The following is a 16526-nucleotide window of genomic DNA, read 5'->3' as shown; positions in this document are numbered from 1 at the left end:
AAAAAAACAGAAAAATAAAAAGAAGAGCTGAGGGACAGCACCCCAAGCCCCACGACCGACCAAAAAAAAAAAAAACAAGAAAAGAAGAAAAGAAAAATGTTGACTATTTCAGGTGGTAGAGTGCCTATTTAATAAGTACTGGGCCCTAGTGCAGTTCCCGGGACTGCCAGGCAGTACTTACCAGTGAGGTGAAGGAGCATGAGGTAGGGACAGATGCAGCTTTCACATGTGTGATGTGTGAGAGGAAGACTCAGCACCTCAGCACCTCGTCTTCCTTTCCGGCCCCATCTCCCTCCTAGGTACTGTCTTTCTGGGCTGAGTTTTCTCCTTTTTTTTTGTGGCTTCAGGAGGAGGAGCTTCATGAGCCTGGCCTTAGCCCAAGGGCCATAGGGATTTCTTTGGGCCAGGTCTCTTTAAGAGAGGATGGAGCTGGGTGCTGATGGCTCACACCTGTAATCCTAGCTGCTCTGGAGGCTGAGAGCTGAGGATTGCAGTAAACCACCAGAAGACTGGAAGTGGTGCTGTGGCTCAAGTGGTACAGCACTTGTCTTGAGCTGAAGAGCTTGAGGGACAGCGCCCAGGCCCGGAATTACCCCAGGGCCCCTCCCCGCCTTGCCCTCCCCCAAAAGAGGATGGATCCAACAGGCATTTGTGTCTTGGTTCATGAGGCCAGGCTTCTGCAGGACGACTGGCCCTTCACGCAGGGGCACCAGACTGGCTTTGAGGGGTGGGTTTCGCATTCCCTCTGAGCCCGTGGGCCTTCCCAGGATGGTGCAGGCCTCTGCAGGCACGGCAGGCTGGCACGCGGGGCCCAGCAAGCCCTCAGGAATGGGGAGCACACAAGAACACAAGCAAGGAAGGGAAGGGAAGGAAATTTTGCTGATGCACATTTGACCAGGAGACAGTCACAGTGGAGATTGAAAGTGATCTCCTTTGAGAACATGCCACGTACACGCCTCGTAACTGGACACGCTGTCCTCTCTCCCAGGCCTGCCCTCTTCAGGCCCAGCTTTGCTTGGTGTTTGTGCCCTGTGTTTTGACCTTTTTTTCTTTTTTTTGTCAGTCATGGGGCTTGAGCCACAGCGCCACTTGTGGTTTTCTGGTGGCTAATAGGAGATAAGAGTCTCACAGGCTTTCCTGCCCGGGCTGGCTTTAACTGCGATCCTCAGATCTCAGCCTCCTGAGTAGCTAGGATGACAGGCGTGAGCCACCGGCGCCCAGAAGTGCCCTGCTCTTTGAGTCCCCTCTCAGGTCCTGTGTCTCCCCCTCCTGGCTATGTCTCTCTTTGGATCATGGCAGCCACAAGGCCTGCCAGAATCTCAGCCTCCTTTTCTGCTGGACCCTGCCCATGGGCCCACGTCCTCTGCTTCCTTTTGTTACTTTGAAGGTGAATTTTACAATGATGTGTTAGAAGATATAGGAATAAACTTTCCTTCAGCTGTCCTGGGTATCAGCAATGGAAATGCTCCATGTCTTGGAGGGGGCAGCTCCCCGTCACCCTGGGTCTGGTGGGTGACAGACAGTCTGTGCGGGTCCAGCTCCCTGGGACTGCAGGTCTGCTCATGGCCCTGTGTGGAGGAGAGTGGACAGGGGGCCCTGGTACGGATCCTTAGTGACACCAGGTGGGTGCTAGGATTGGCAGCGGGGGGAGTACGCAGAAGGGTGCCCACAGCACATTCCGTCTGTCTGTGGCACTTCCTAGCCATTTCCTGCTCTCCATCCTTGTCCTGTGTCCCCAGCAACCAAGTAGCTCAGCGTGCTCTGTATCCAAAGTACTGTCCAGGCTGACATCGCTGCTTCATGTGTGAGTGACAGGCTCTACAGGAGCCGATCCCATGGTGTCTGGTTGTGGCTCGTGAGAGGTGTCACTGCTACTTTCCACAGCCAAGCAGAGCGGAGATTTGGATTGAGGTCATCTAGCTAGAATGTAGTTGGTGCCAATGGTGGAACATGACTCCAGGGCATGGCATAGGTCATGATCTGAAGCTCCAGCCATTCTAGAAGACATTGTCCTCCCTTATGTCCTGAGCTTGTCCTCCTGGAGATCAGAGACCCTTTCAATGGCATCTCCAGACGGAAGTCAGACCCCGGAACCCTTAGGACGTTACAGGCATGCGTGTATAGTTGACACATTCCCGTTAGCAGTGAGTCGCGTGGTATGGGCAGGGGGGTGGTGGCTGGGCTTGTCCCTTGTTGGCCGTGGGGTCCAACCTCAAAGAGAAGAGGTGGGAGGAATCCCTGGCCACGGCCAGGAACTGAGGTTCTACTCAGCTGGTGGTGGTTTGGGGATCTGGGAGGGTTGGGGCGGGCTGCCTCGGCTGGGTTTCTGGGTCCCTGCTGTCTCGAGCAGTGGGCCTCTGATGTGTTCTTTCCTTCCAGGGAGTGTCTGCAACAGCCTGGTGAGGCGACCCCCATGTGCGTGTACATGAGAGACGAGGTGGGTGCTGCCCTCTGTCCCCTCCGCGCCAGCCAGCCCGCTTCAAAGTCCCGGCAGGAGCGGCAGCTCCTGAAAGCGTGATGTGTTTTATGGAAAAAGAGCAGAGCAGCCGGCTCTGCTGGAGCTGGAGCACGGCCGCCCGCCCGGGCTGCGCCCAGCCTCCCTCGGCGTCCTGTTTGTTTTCTCAGCTTCTCTCAAAGCCCAAGAGTCACAAAAGTGGTTCCATTTTAGTAAATATTTGCTTTGCTCCGTGTTTTGATCTTTTTCAAAAGTGAGCACAGCATAGCAGAGGCAGAGCCTGGAAGCGAGGCCCTGTCTGTCTACGGCCCCGCCCACAGTGATGGGACCTTTCTAGTGCCTTCCTGAGTCTCACAGGCCCTTTTTGTTTCTCCCCTGGCCCAGGGCCCTGTCCAGGCCCCGGTGGCGGTGTGCTGTCCCTGAGGGGTCTCTGGGAAGGCCCTGGTGTATATGAGATTTCCCCATACCCTCAGTCATGGTCCTCCAACCAGAGCTGTGTGGAGAAGCGGGAGGCCATGCTGGCCAGCTTCCTCCCTGGGAGGAAATGGACCATGGGACCTTAGGAACCCCGGCCTATCTGTCCTGCTTGGCATTCTAGCTGCCATGCTATGCTAGTGACGATGGATTCTGGCCTTAGGAGGGCCTGTCAGCTCTGGAGGCAGTTTTTGCAGGGCCAACATGAACTCAGGGGACATGACCAGCCAGGCCTGAACCCTCTGATCTAGGCTGGGCGTCAGGAGTGACCCTGATGCGGGCGTGGGAGGACCTAGAGGGAGGATACTTCGTTCTAGGCATCGCCAGCCTGAAAGACAGCTGAGTCTGCATGTAGAAGAGGAGGTGATGGGGCTGTGGTCAGGTAGATGCTGGCAGGGTGCCCTTACCTAGGCCAGGCCAGTGGGGACTGTGAGGCTGGGCATTCTGACTTGGGCCTATAGCTTAGCAGGCCATGAGGCAGGCGGATGTGGACGTGCAGAGTCTGGGGCCGTTAGGGGCAGGGAAGAGACCCGGGCCCTCCCTCAGCAACACACTGCTGCAGGAAGCCCAGCAGCCGTGCATGCCACAGCGGCTCTGGGGCTTGGTGCATAGGGAGTAACTAGCTAGTGTTGGTGAGGGGCGTGGGGTCTACATTCTGTTCACCTTGCCCTAGGGAAGTGTTGTCACAAAGCAATCTGTGTATCTCTACCCCCCTGTCCCTGTGCACATTCCACTTCTCTATATAGTTTTTTTTTTTTTTTTTTTGTCGTGGGGCTTGAACTCTGGGCCTGGGTGTTGTCCCTCAGCTCTTCAACTCAAGGCCAGCGCTCTACCACTTGAGCTACAGCGCCACTTCCATTCCACTTCTCTTATCCACTTGGCTGCCAGCTATCCGTAGGGTGTCCCCGACCCAGCTTGCTCTTCCCTTCCCAGCCTTTGCTGAGGCGGCCAGGCTGGGTTGGAGGACAGATGTTCAGTGGCTCGTCCCCAGCTGCAGGCCAGACACACCGCAGGTGTCACAGCACATAGACCGTCAGGGGCAGATGGGGGGCCTGGGAGAAGAAGGACGTGTGCCGCAAGGCCTTAGTCCATGCCTGGTAGGGGCTTTGTTGCCCAGCTCACGGGAGGAGGATCTGAGGGTCCTTTGCTTTCCTTGCAGGTCACTGGCGGAGCTGCCCTGCAGAGCACAACGCTGCAGTCCTTGGGCCTCACAGGGGGCGGCGCCACCCTCAGGTAGAGACGGCTTGTACCACTCTCAGATGTCTCAAGAGAAAAAGAGCTGAGTCTGGTGGCCCATGCCTGTAATCCTGTCTATAGGCTAGCCCATCCAAAAGAGCAAGTTCCCATCTGAAACATACATAAAGCTAAAAGGGCTGCAGGCGTGGTTCAAGTGATAGCAAGCTTGCTACCTAGCAAGCATAAGTCTCTGAGTTCAAACCCTCGTATTGCAAAAAAAGAAAGAAAATGTAAAAGATAGCACATACTGGTAATCCCAGCACCTGGGAGGCCGGCCTCTGTACACGACAGGACCCTATCTCAAAAACAAAAACAAAAGTTGGTGAGGGGTATTTGAAAAGTAGGAGCAGGCTGGGAAGGCGTCTTAATGAGAGTGCTTGCCTAGCACACGCGGAGCTCTGGGCTCCACTCCTCAGCGCCACATACACAGAAAAGGCCAGAGGTGGCGCTGTGGCTCTAGTGGTAGGGTGCTAGCTGTGAGCAGAAGCAGCTCAGGGACAGTGCCCAGGTTCAAGCCCCAGCACTGGCAAAAAAAAATAATAATAATAAAGCAAAAACATGCCCCAGAGTGTATGCGGTGCACTGGCCGCTCTAGGCTGCAGCGGCTCAGTGCTGGCTTCTCACCCTTTTCTCCATGGTGAGAAGATGGCGTGGGTTTAGGGAGAGGCTGTGTGGCGCTTGCTCTCAGAGGATGGAAGAGGAAGCGTCACAGCCTGGCGTCTCTGTCTCTTTCCGGCTCTCGTTCAGGTTTGTCATGAAGCAGTGTGACTCCACAAGCAAACAGGAGGCTGGGCCCAGCAGGAGCAAGACGCCGGGAAGCCCGACCTGCTCTGTGTCGGCGGACCAGGCGTCCAGCAGCCCTCTGCTTCCCTTGAGCTCTGGGGAGCTCAGCAAGGGCGACCTGAGTCACCAGGGAGACACAGGCACCGCAGGGACTGGCCCTCTGGGTGGCCCAAAGCCAGTGGATGCTCAGGCAAAGCAGAGTGCCAGGGAGCCCATACCTGTCCCCTTCACTCCTTTCTCTGGTGGGGGACAGAGGCTGGGCGGCCCTTCTGGTCCCTCAAGGCCTCTGGTGTCACCTTCCGCCAAGTCACCTAAGACCTTCTCCAGCCCCGGAGGCCCTTCCAAGCCTAAGAAGTCAAAGGCTGGTGAAGAGCTCCAGCAGGACCCAGAAATGGTAAGAGATGGGCTGGGTGGTGGGCCTTGCGTAGCACCTGAGACTCTGGCCAGTCGGGTGCTCACTGGCATCTCCTCCCACGTGACTGTGCTCTGTTGTGAGCTTCAGTTGAATTAAGCATGGAGTCAGATAGGCGCTGGTGAAGGCGTGCTCACGGAGTTACCACCCTGGGGCGTTCCCACTCGCCTCTCCGCCCGCCTCTGTGGGTGTGAAGCAGGGTCTGCCCTGCACAGGGACTCATCGCAGCCAGGCCTATCCTTACCCGGTCAGGAGGTTTTGATGGTGCTCTTGACCTGATGAGGGTGGCTTTGAGCATCGCCTGTACCTCCCACAGCAAATGTTTTGTCCTGAGCTAAGCCACATGTGGGGCATGCGTGGACAGTTTACAACTGACAGATTTTCCTTAGCAAACATTGAAAGCTAAGTAGAAGGACTTTGGCTTGGCTGGTAGGGACTTCTTTCCCCTGGAAATTACTGTTGGCCATAGTTAAACTCAGCTGGGAGGAGAAAATGGCTTCCCCAATCCCCTGTGAATTGCTGCACCAGTGGCTGTTTGTCTGGCGGGACATCCGCTATAGATTTCTGCCTCTCCCGTGTCTCAGCCTTTATCGAGTGTATTGCACGCAATACACTGTGGCAGCCTACCTGTTCAACCAATCTGGCAGACAGCGTTTTGTCTTAATTGTGTGTGTGTGTGTGCACGCGTGCTGATACTGGGGCTTGAACTCTCAGTCTGTTTTTTAGCTTCTTTTACTTAAGGCTGGTGCCCTACCACTTGAGCCACAGCTTTACTTCCAGGTGTTGTGGTTGTTTTTTGTTTGTTTGTTTTGCTTTGCTTGCTAATTGGAGATGAGAGTCTCAGACCTTCTTGCCTTGCCTGGCTTTGAACCACAGATCTCATCCTCTGGAGTAGCTAGGATTACAGGCCAGGCGTAAGCCACCGGTGCCTGGCTCTGGGTCCATCTTTGAGCTCCTAGTTGGATTTATCACCTGGACCCACTTGTCCAAGTCTTATTTTTCTGCTGTCCTGATAATGTTCCTGCAGGGTCACCTCTGCAGAAGGGCCTTGTGTATCACATCGTAGCCCCTCTGAGCTGTGCTGCCTGTGTATCACATCGTAGCCCCTCTGAGCTGTGCTGCCTGTGTATCCGCCTCCTCATCTTTGTGTGCTTAATGGCCTAGCCAGGAGGTATGGCATGGGCCACTGCCAGTCATTTCTTCTTCTTTTTTTTTTGCACTCTGGGTCTGGGCCCTGTGCTCTTCAGCTCAAGGGTAGGGCTCTACCACTTGAGCTATAGCAGCACTTCTGGTTTTCTAGTGGTTTATTGGAGATAAGAGTCTCACAGACTTTCCTGCCCGGGCTGGCTTTGAACCTCGATCCTCAGATCTCAGCCTGCTGAGCAGTTAGGATTACTGGCATGAGCCACCAGCGCCTGGCTTAGCTTGGCTTTTTGCTGGCTATTTTTGGAGATAGGGTCTCATAGACTTTTCTGCCTGAGCTAGTTTTTTTGGTTTTATTTATTTATTTTTTTGGGTCCGGTCGTGGGCCATGAACTCTGGGCCTGGGCGCTGTCCCTCAGCTCTTCAGCTCAAGGCTAGCTCTCTACCATTTGAGCCACAGTGCCACTTCCAGCTTTTTTCTTTTTGCTTATGCGGTGCTGAGGAATTGAACCCAGGGCCTCATGCATGCAAGGCAAGCGCTCTACCACTGAGCCACCTTCCCAGTGGCTCATGAATCCATAGCAATGGTTTGTGCTTGCTTTTGGAGTCTTAGTACTTCATGACCCAGGGTCAGGGCTGTGTCTTCTGGCACTTTCTTCTCTTGGCTCTGTGCATGTGCTCGTCACAAAGTGGTCTCTCTCAGGGTTACCCTTCTGCAGCGTGAAGCTGTTGCTGGTTTGCTCTGCATGTTGACCCACTGTGCTGGCACCTCTGCCAGCCAGCCACACAGATGCCTACGCTCCTGCTGCGGAACTCTGGTCCTCCTCCCCGTGGCTGCTGCCGTTGCTAGTCCTGGGGTGATGGCCAAGAATCTCCTCTTGGCCTTCCTTTGTCAAAAATGGCTTGTCTCTTCAAGGACTTCCAAATGAATGTCAGAATGTTTGCTGAAGCCTCAGGCTTCGGTTGGACACGGTCTCGGCTCACGTTGTACTGGCTAGTGTTTGGGTGGTTGATTCTCCTTGTCCGTGGACCTCATGCTTCCTCCCATGCTCTTTCTGTTTTCTGGAGACAGTTTTGATAACCAGTGGGGACTGGCCTTGAAGTGGAGATCCTGCTACTTCAGCCTTGCAGGTGTGCATCACCCTGCCCAGCTTGTTCTGTCTTTTGGTGTAGACTCCAACTTTCCTCCATGGGCGTCTCCTACAGACTCTGTGGATGCTTTGGAGGGGAGGACAGGGTCATGGCTCCTGTCACGGGTGCCAGGCAGGCCTTTATCAGCTCCCCTAGAGGACATCTGTAACTCATGCAGGTTTCTCTTTTTTTCTGAGCTTCTGCACTTGTGGAGTAGAGCATTCTCATGGATGCCCTCATCACGATGTACACTCTAAACAGCATCCCTCAAGCTAAGAAGTTGCCAGTTCTAGTTTTCTGAGATTTCTCTTTTCCTAGGTGGGAGAGAGTCGCCACACCTGTCATCCTAGCTACTCAGGAGGCTGAAATTTGAGGATCACTGTTCAAAGTCAGGGTAGGCAGGAAAGTCCATAAGACTCTTATCTCCAATAAACCACCAGAAAACTGGAGATGGCGCTACGGCTCAAAGAGGCAGAGCACTCACCTTGAGCTGAAGAGCTGAGGGGCAGCGCCAGGCCCTGAGCTCAGGCCCCACGACTGACCAAAAAAAAAAGATACTTCATGGTGTCTGATTTCTCCACCTCCTCCTCCTTCTTCCTCTTCCTCCTTCTCCTCCTCTTTCTCTCCCTCCTTACCTTCCCTCCCTCTCTCCCTCCCTCCTCTTTCCCTTCGTTCCTTCCTTCCCCTCCCTCCCTCCCTTCATTCTTTCTTTTTCTTCCTTTCTCCCCCCCCCCTTTCTTTCTTTTGTGACAGTCCTAGGGCGTGGACTCAGGGCCTGGGCCTGGGCTTTTTCACTCAAGGCTAGACGCTACCATTTGAGCCATAGCTTCACTTTCATCTTTCTTTCTTTTTTCTTTTTCTTTTTTTTTGGAGGGGTGGTCAGTCACAGGGTTTGAACTCTGGGCCTGGGTGCTGTCCCTCAGCTCTTCAGCTCAAGGCTAGCTCTCTACCAATTGATCCACAGTGCCACTTCCAGTTTTCTGGTTGTTTATTGGAGATTAGAGTTTCACGGCCTTTCCTGCCTGGGCTGGCTTTGAACTGCAGTCCTCAGATCTCAGTAGCTTCTGAGTAGCTAGGATGACAGGTGAGAGGCACTGGTGCCTGGCCTGTCTGGTTTCTTACTGGGGAGTGAGAGCCATTCTCTGTCTGGTAGTTTTTGTGTCCATGGAGCCCTTATTGCGGTCCTGTGTCTGGTGGTTTTGCTTGGTGTCCATAGAGCTCTTGTTGACAGCAGTCTCCCCCCCTCATAGAAAGCTTTTTATATTCGATGGAGTCCTTGAACTTTTTGTGCTCAAGGCTAGCTTTTGGTCACTTGCTTTTGTGGCAGTTAATTGGAGATAAGGACTTTCCTGCCTGGGCTTACTTGGAACTGCGATCCCTCGATCTCAGCCTCCTGAGTGGTTAGGATGGCAGGCCTGAGTCACTGGCACCTGGGGTGGGAGCTCCCTTCGTAGGAGAGTTAGTCTTCATGTTTATACTTTCTTCCTACTGTTGGAGGGCCACTGATCACTGTGGAGTGGAGAGGCCTCCGGGGACCTGCAGCTTCCTACATCCTGCTGGTCCCCTTTCCGTGGCTTCTTGGCCCTTCACTCTGATCTTGGGAGCTGTGGCACAATGCCTCACTTGGTCCCTGAGAGGCAGAGGGATCTTCTGGGATCCAGCAGCGTTGAGGACAGCGTTGTGGTGGGGTATGAGCTGGGCAGCTGGTACATGGTCACACAAAGAGCACAGCAGTCCAGTCCCTACTGGGGGCCTCGGACAGGGAGGGGAGTGCCTGGTGGGTGACATCATGGTGCCGGTGAGCACCGTACACATTGCTCTCGCTCTGGTCACTTCTACATACAGTCCTCACTCCTGGCCACACAGCTTGGAGGCGTGGAGAGATGGTTGCAGGGTGGTGTGGTCGCTCCCCTCCAGTCCCCCAATCCTGAACCTCAAGCTGCCCCCACGAGGCCTTGCTGGGTGCTGAGTGGGGAGGCATCACTGGATGAAAGGCCGTAAGTCTCAGCGTGGCGCACCCTGGTGTGATGCAGCTTGGGCACCTGTCCTCCCCGTTCCGTGATTCTTCTGACTTGTGCCTCTATGATGCTGGGGCCAGGGTGAGGCCCCCAGACTCCTGGCTCACTCCTCCTGAGGACTCTGGATTTACTGGCCTCGGGGTGGCTTAGTGTCTGTCCCTGCCTTAACAGGACCAGCTGTGGCCCACTGCGCCTTCTGTGGGGACATGGGCAGGGCCCTGTGGCGTGCGGAGAGCCGCAGCTGAAGAGGAGGTGGCCGGTCGGCTGGCCAGGCAGCAGTGGCCGTCCGCAGGCAGGGTCCCAGCGCAGCCCCTGGTCCCAGGCCCCAGCCAGCTCTCCCTGAGGAGGGTGCCTGTGCCTTGAGCACCTCCCCCACTGGCCTTTGATCTTCGAGCGGCAGCGAATTGATTGCGGAGTGCCCCCGCCCCACTGCCGGGTGCCTCCTGTCACCAACAGCCCCACACCCAGAAGGCCAGCCAACGACATGCGTCTGCTTTGTGTCCTTATGCAGTCTTGGGGGGAGGGGACGTGAACAAAACAGAACTTTTTGGGGGAACTTCAAAGGTATACTTTGGTAATCAAAAAGAGTTTCCAAGTTTCCCATTAATGTTTTGCCTGTGTGTGGTTTTTGGATTTAAATAAAGACTTAGAAGAAAGAGACAGGATAAAATACAGGCAGGTCCTTGCTGAGGCCTGGGATGGTTCACAGAGCCGGGCGGCTCCTGCCTTTGATGTCAGACATTAATTATTAGAAGGTAGTTTTACTGGCGATCAGAACCCGGCTCAGGGAGAGGCTGGGGCCGCCGACGCCCCCTAGCCCTGTCCTTTGAAGTCCCTCCATAGCCCAGGAGGCCACCTTGCAGCTAGGCTGAGCCCGTAGACACCGCCCCCTTCCATGCCTGCCGCCTCCCCAGCAGCTGGCAGGGGCGCCTCAGCCCTGATCAAAGGCTCTGGGTCCTCCCAGCCGGACTGGCGCTGCCTGGGCCGCGTCCCCCGTGGATTTCCTCAGCACACAGGCTGGTCTCTCTGTCCCCCCATAGTCCATACCCACTACCTAACCCTGACTAAACCCATTACTACTCATAGGCCTGGGAGGAGCTTGTCTGAGACATGGGGAGTGAGGAATGGGTTGTGATGCTAAATTTAGTGAGTGTCAGCCTGCTGGGCAGGGCAGTGGCTGCCATATCTGAACAGCAGGAACCCTTGGAGGACCTGGACTGGAGTCAGTGCCGATGGTTAGGCCTCCATGGCTATGTTGCCTCTTCTCTCCTTGGCCTAGGGCCTCTTGTTCTGACGTCTCCATGGTCAGCCATGGCTCCTGGGTGCTCAGCAGGTATTTGTGGACAGTCTCAAGCTTTGAGGGTTTGCGGGTTTGCGAGTCATGGCTGTGCCGTAGTTGGTAAGGCCACGAAGACTTGCTGGCAGATGGCTCAGCAGCTTTCCACATGGCCAACCAAGTGTCTGTGTTTGCAGCCTGGGGGCTGGCAGGTGTTTGTGCACCAGAAGTAGCTCACTGCAGCTGTGGTGAAGGGTCCTCTACAGAGGGAGCACCCCACGTGGCCCAAACTCCCAGTCTGTGTGTGTGTGTCCTGCCCTACCTCTGCTGATTGTCCTTCTGGGGCCGCTGGAGCTCCAACCAGACGAGGCCGGGTGAGAGCGTTAGCACCACAGCCTGCGTGGGCCGTCACCCAGCCACTGCACCCCATGTTACTTCAAAATGGGCGGGTTCAACCGGTGGCTGGTGGCTCGCCTGTGATCCTAGCTTATCAGGAGGCTGAGACAGGATTAGCTCTCCCTTCTTCCTCATCCTCATTTTTTGTTTTTTGGTGGTAATAGGATTTGAATTCAGGGCATTTAGGCAGGCACTATATTTCATAAGCAAAGTTTCCAGCCCTGTTTTTTGCTCTGGAGTGTGTGTGTGTGTGTGTGTGTGTGTGTCTGTGTGTGTCTGTGTGTGTCTGTGTGTGTCTGTGTGTATGTGTCTATCTGTGTGTGTGTGTCTGTGTGTGTGTGTGTCTGTGTGTGTGTGTCTGTGTCTGTGTGTATGTGTCTATCTGTGTGTGTGTGTGTGTGTCTGTATCTGTGTGTGTGTGTGTGTGTCTGTGTCTGTATGTGTCTATGTGTCTGTGTGTGTGGGATCCTCAGATCTCTACTTCTCAAATAACTAGTTATTTGAGCCACTGGCACCTACCTTCTTGGGTTTTTTTTTTTTTTTTTTTTTTTTCTGCCTGGGTTGGCTTTTAACCACAATCCTCTGAATCTCTTCCTCCTGGATAAGTAGGATTACAAACAAGAGAATTTGGTGCCTGGCTTCTGGTAAACATTTTTTTCATGGGCTATCCTGGAATTGTGATCCCCACCCCCCATCTCTGGAAGTTCTTGGCTTGTTCTTTTAAAAAACAAGCAAACTTGTCAGCTAGCATAGTGACTCATGGGTGTGGGCCTAGCTCCTTGGGAGGACTGTCCAGCCGAGGCAGTATGCGTGTGAAACTGACTCCCATGTCCACCACTGAAAAGCTGTGTGTCACAGGAGAGTTATACCCAGGCCGGCCCGGGCAGAACTGTGAAACCCTCACTGAAAAGTAGTGAAAGCAAACATTTCCAGAGGTGTGGCGATTGCCACCAACAGTGAAGCTCTGAGTTCAGATCTCAGTGCTGTCCCAAACAGAAAGCAATCTCATTTCTCTGAGATGTAATTTGTGCTCATGGTAGGGAAGATGGACAATTAAAAGAAAATGAAGCTGGGTGCCGGTGGCTCACGCCTGTCATCCTAGCTACTCAGGAGGCTGAGATCTGAGGATCGCGGTTCAAAGCCAGACCTGGCAGGAAAGTCCGTGAGACTCTTATCTCCAATTAACCACCAGAAAACCGGAAGTGGCGCTGTGGCTCCAGTGGTAGAGCTCTCGCCTTGAGCTAAAGAGCACAGGGACAGCACCCAGGCCCAGAGTTCAAGCTCCACGACTGACAAAAAAAAGAAAAGAAAAAGAAAAGAAAGTGAAGACCTGTTTGTGGAGTACCATGAATGTGCTGGTGAGCATCCCACGGGTCTCCTACGAGCACAGCTGCCTTCCCTTTGCTGTTGTAGTTTGGACCTGTCGACACTGCGTCGCCTGGCTTGTCACAGCTGGGCTCCTGCCATGCCCGGCATCGTCAGGCTCCAAGGATTCTGGAGGCTGCGAGGATGTCTTCACGCACCGCCCTGTCTGTCCTCTGTTGGGTTTGTGAAGACGTGGTACCATCAAGAGCCAGCAGCAGTCATCTCAGACAGGGTCTGTGGACGTGGGCGATGCACCTCTGAGCCAACAGCACAAGAGCTCAAGCTGCAGAGCTGTGCTGAGGCACAGGGGGTGCATGGCGTGGCCTGGCCGTCCCAGGTCGGCAGGGGGGGTTGGGGTCAGGGCTTTACTGCCTCACACTCCATCACACTCCATGTCTGAGACCAGCATGGCTGGGACCTGGGTTCTCCTTTCCCTACCAAAGATGCAGGTGTCAGGTCTCGAAGGACAGTGTTCCCGCCTCTCTCTGGCCTTCTGTTCTGACCTCTGGCCATATGTGGCCCACTTGCCAGCGGGCAGGCCCAGGCTGATAGCGTCGAGAGGCTGTGAGAGGACGCGCAGGCCGGGCTGTAGGCGCGGCTGGTGTCCTCACCTGTCCCAGCGTTGCCCTCCAGTCTTGGCCTCTTGCTCTGGCTAGCTGTCTCCTGCCAGGCCTTCAGGGCGAGGGCTGCCTAGCTCTGAAGTACCTCAGGAGGTCTGCCTACATCCCTTGCAGAGTGATTCGCTTAATAGCAGAACCTCAAGGGAACACACTTCACATCCCCTCCTGCCAAAGCCGTGGTCATGGTGGCTAGGCTGGGGGAGGTGAGCAAGGAGGAACAAGAGCCCCCAAAGCTGACAGAGCCAGGGTTGAGGTCACCTCTGAGGAGTTTTAGATCTTTCCTCCATTTGTCATTGTGTCCTGGAAAATCACTAGGAAAGCTAAGAAATTCAGCGGGGTCACTTGTGATTTGAGCAGAACCTTGTGTGCCCTCCAGACCCTCTACAGCTGGCCTGGAGCGGTCCACCCTGTGTCCTCTTCCTGCTCCCCTAAAGGGGTCGGTCACTGACTCCCTCTCCAGCTGGCCCTGGGGTGAAGTGACTCACTCTTGTCCACACTTGGGCTAGATGTGGCCTGCAGCGGTGTCTGCCTGGCCCTGGGTCCTGCGGGCTTCCGCGGGCTTCCTTTGTCCTGGCTGAGGCCGCTGGGGATTCAGTATGGCTGTGTTCAGCGGGCCTGGAGCCACCTGCCTCTGTCCTCGGCCCATCCCGGTCCTCTCTGGCCCGCCTCACCTCCTAGCTTCTGCAGAACCTTTCTTCCACTCTGCAAAACCCTTGCTGGAGGCACAGCCTGGGAGCAGGCTAGGACCCCAGGGTGACAGGGGTCAAAGCAGCCCACGGAGCTCCTCTCTCATGCTAGCTGTCCCCTCAGGCAACCTGTGCCTCAGTTTCCTTATCTGCCCCTACTCAGTGGGCTTTTATGAGGGTTTGGGAAGCCTGACATGCCAGAACACACACAGATCTCAGAGTGGCTGCTTGTGCTTCCCAGCTCGCTCGCCTAAGCAAGACCCGAGACACTTCCCCAGGGCCCTCCGGAGTCCTCCTCCGGATGGCAGCAGCTGGCTCTCCAAACGCAGGTCCTCAGGCGGCACCACTTGGGGCTTGGGAGCCAGCCACCTGAGGCCAAGCTTCTGCCCGGCTTTGGCTCGCAGTCACCAGGAGCCTCCCCATTATCAGTTAGATGGAAATACCACCCCCCCCCCCGCACACACACACATAACAAACCCACTGGTTCTCTGGAAAGCCTGCACAGTTTTGGCATCATCCTGGCAGAGGAATAGAGCACCACCCCTTGCCTTTCCTCAGACCCCACTGTGTCCCAGCACGACTGGGCGGCCCCTCAGCTCCACTGTGCTTTTCTCCCCATGCCTCATCCCTTGACCTCTGTCTTCCTTCCAAAAACATCTCCGAGGCCTTAGGATGGGACGGAGCACTGAACTGTAGATATAGTGGGACGGTAGATGGGAATGGGCACTGGGCAGGGCACTGTGCGTACACGTGGCCCAGCGTGGCTCAGACTCTGTTGGCCCCCTGTCTTCCTTGGCTGAGCTGCCGGCCGTGGCTCCTGCCCAAGTGGCTCTGGGAAGCTTACCTGCTGTGTCCCCTCATGTCTCAGCTGCCGCCCGTGGCCAAATGGCACTCTCGAGCCATCCAGTTGTAGAGCCTGTCCTGTGTGCTGCTGGGACTGGGGCTTGAACTCAGGCCTCAGCGCTGTCCCTTAGCGTGTTCTCTCGAGGCTGGCACTTCACCACTTGAGCCACGGCTCTATTTTTGGCTTGTTGGTGGTTAATTGGAAATAAGTCTTATGGGCTGGCTTTGAACCTAAACCCTCAAATCTCAGCCTCCTGAGTAGCTAGGATTCTAGGTGTGAGCCACCGCGCCCGGCTGCCTCTGTTCTTGTTGGAGATGGAGGAAGTCCAGTCCCCGGGTGCTGCTTGCTCACCCAGCCCATGCCCCAGTGCACATGTTGCGCTCACTGACTCCACGCTGCACCCCAGCTGCTCTGAATGGACCAAGCCCCAGTGCACATGCTGCGCTCACTGACTCCACGCTGCACCCCAGCTGCTCTGAGTGGACCAAGCCCCAGTGCACATGCTGCGCTCACTGACTCCACGCTGCACCCCAGCTGCTCTGAGTGGACTCTTGCCCAGCGTGCAGGGCCATGCCAATACTCTTTCTCACCCTGAAAGGACCTGGGCTCTTGTCCTAGTTGATCGGCTTCCTGAACAGAGGGAATATGAGGGCAGCACAAAGCAGGCGGCTGCTGCCCATTGCATCCCACAGCCTAAGATCTGGGCTTGAGCACTGTCCAGTGGATGTGTCAGCCACTGCTGTTCTCCTTGGTGCCCTTGTGATGTTCCCTGAGAGCCCAGGGCAGTCATATTCTTAGGATTGACCTTGCTGTCCAGGAGTAGAAGGCCCAGCTCAGAGTGGCATCACCCATTCTGTATCCTCTGCCTTTTACTGTGGCTTGAACTCAGGGCCTAGGCACACTCCTTAGCTTTTTCACTCAAGGCTGGTACTCTGCATTTGAGACAATGTGGACCTTGGCCTTAGGACTGCTTCTCTAAGCAAGGGTCTGAGATAGGTGGCCAAAACCCACCCACGTCTCATCAGAATCTCTGCCTTCCTCCAGCCTGCCTGCCTGGCCACCTGCAGACATGGCGGCTTCTGGCCTAGAGTACGTCCACACTCTGCCTGCCCTCCCCTGGGAGCCGTGGCCCTGCTGGAGTGCAGGCATTTTGACCACGGGGGCTGGCTGGCGCCTGGTGGCCTGTCACAAAGAACTCTGGTGCAGACCATCCACGGTGGCTGCCGCTTGGCTGTGGCTTTGGAGGGGCTGCCCTTGGGGCCTTGGCTGCCACCTGCGTGCCTGCTCAGACTCCACCATCCCTTCCTGCCCACGTGCCAGGACTATGCCCAGGATCAGAGAGGCTCCCTGGCCACAGCTGCATGCTAGAACTGTGTTTCTACATAGAGCGCAGGGTCCTACATTTGTAAACAGTAGCTGAGGGGCAGCCCTGGAGACAGCTGCCCCAGTGTGGACGCAATGAAGATGTTGGTCCCTAAATGCTAGGCAGGGCCAGTCAGCCTGGGCCTAGAAGGGGATCCTCGGGACGGGCTGTGGCGTGCCCACATTTGTTTGGAGTGGGACCCAGCTGCTTTGAGAACCTTGGCCAGGCTTGGCTCCTCCATGGTTGGTCCTAGTGCTGAGGAGGGGTGTGTGTGTGTGTGTGTGTGTGTGTGTGTGTGTGTGTGTGTGTGTGTGTGTGTGTGTG

The 16526-nt window shown here is 55.5% G+C and overlaps 1 protein-coding gene across 1 annotated transcript in view; it reads left to right on the top strand.

The window, feature by feature from the left end:
• Aspscr1 (alveolar soft part sarcoma chromosome region, candidate 1) overlaps nt 1-16526 on the top strand; it is a 41428-nt gene that overhangs the window by 16550 nt on the left and 8352 nt on the right. Inside the window, exons 4-7 of the mRNA XM_013033154.1 lie at nt 2380-2437; nt 4089-4162; nt 4913-5423; nt 12170-12173. Coding sequence (XP_012888608.1) covers nt 2380-2437; nt 4089-4162; nt 4913-5423; nt 12170-12173 — 647 coding nt within the window. The remainder of the gene's footprint in view (nt 1-2379; nt 2438-4088; nt 4163-4912; nt 5424-12169; nt 12174-16526) is intronic.

The sequence above is a fragment of the Dipodomys ordii genome, unplaced genomic scaffold, assembly GCF_000151885.1.
Source record: "Dipodomys ordii isolate 6190 unplaced genomic scaffold, Dord_2.0 Scaffold163, whole genome shotgun sequence".
Taxonomy (NCBI): domain Eukaryota; kingdom Metazoa; phylum Chordata; class Mammalia; order Rodentia; family Heteromyidae; genus Dipodomys; species Dipodomys ordii.
Note: the sequence above shows the minus strand (reverse complement) of the source record. Positions and strands in the feature narration are given on the sequence as shown.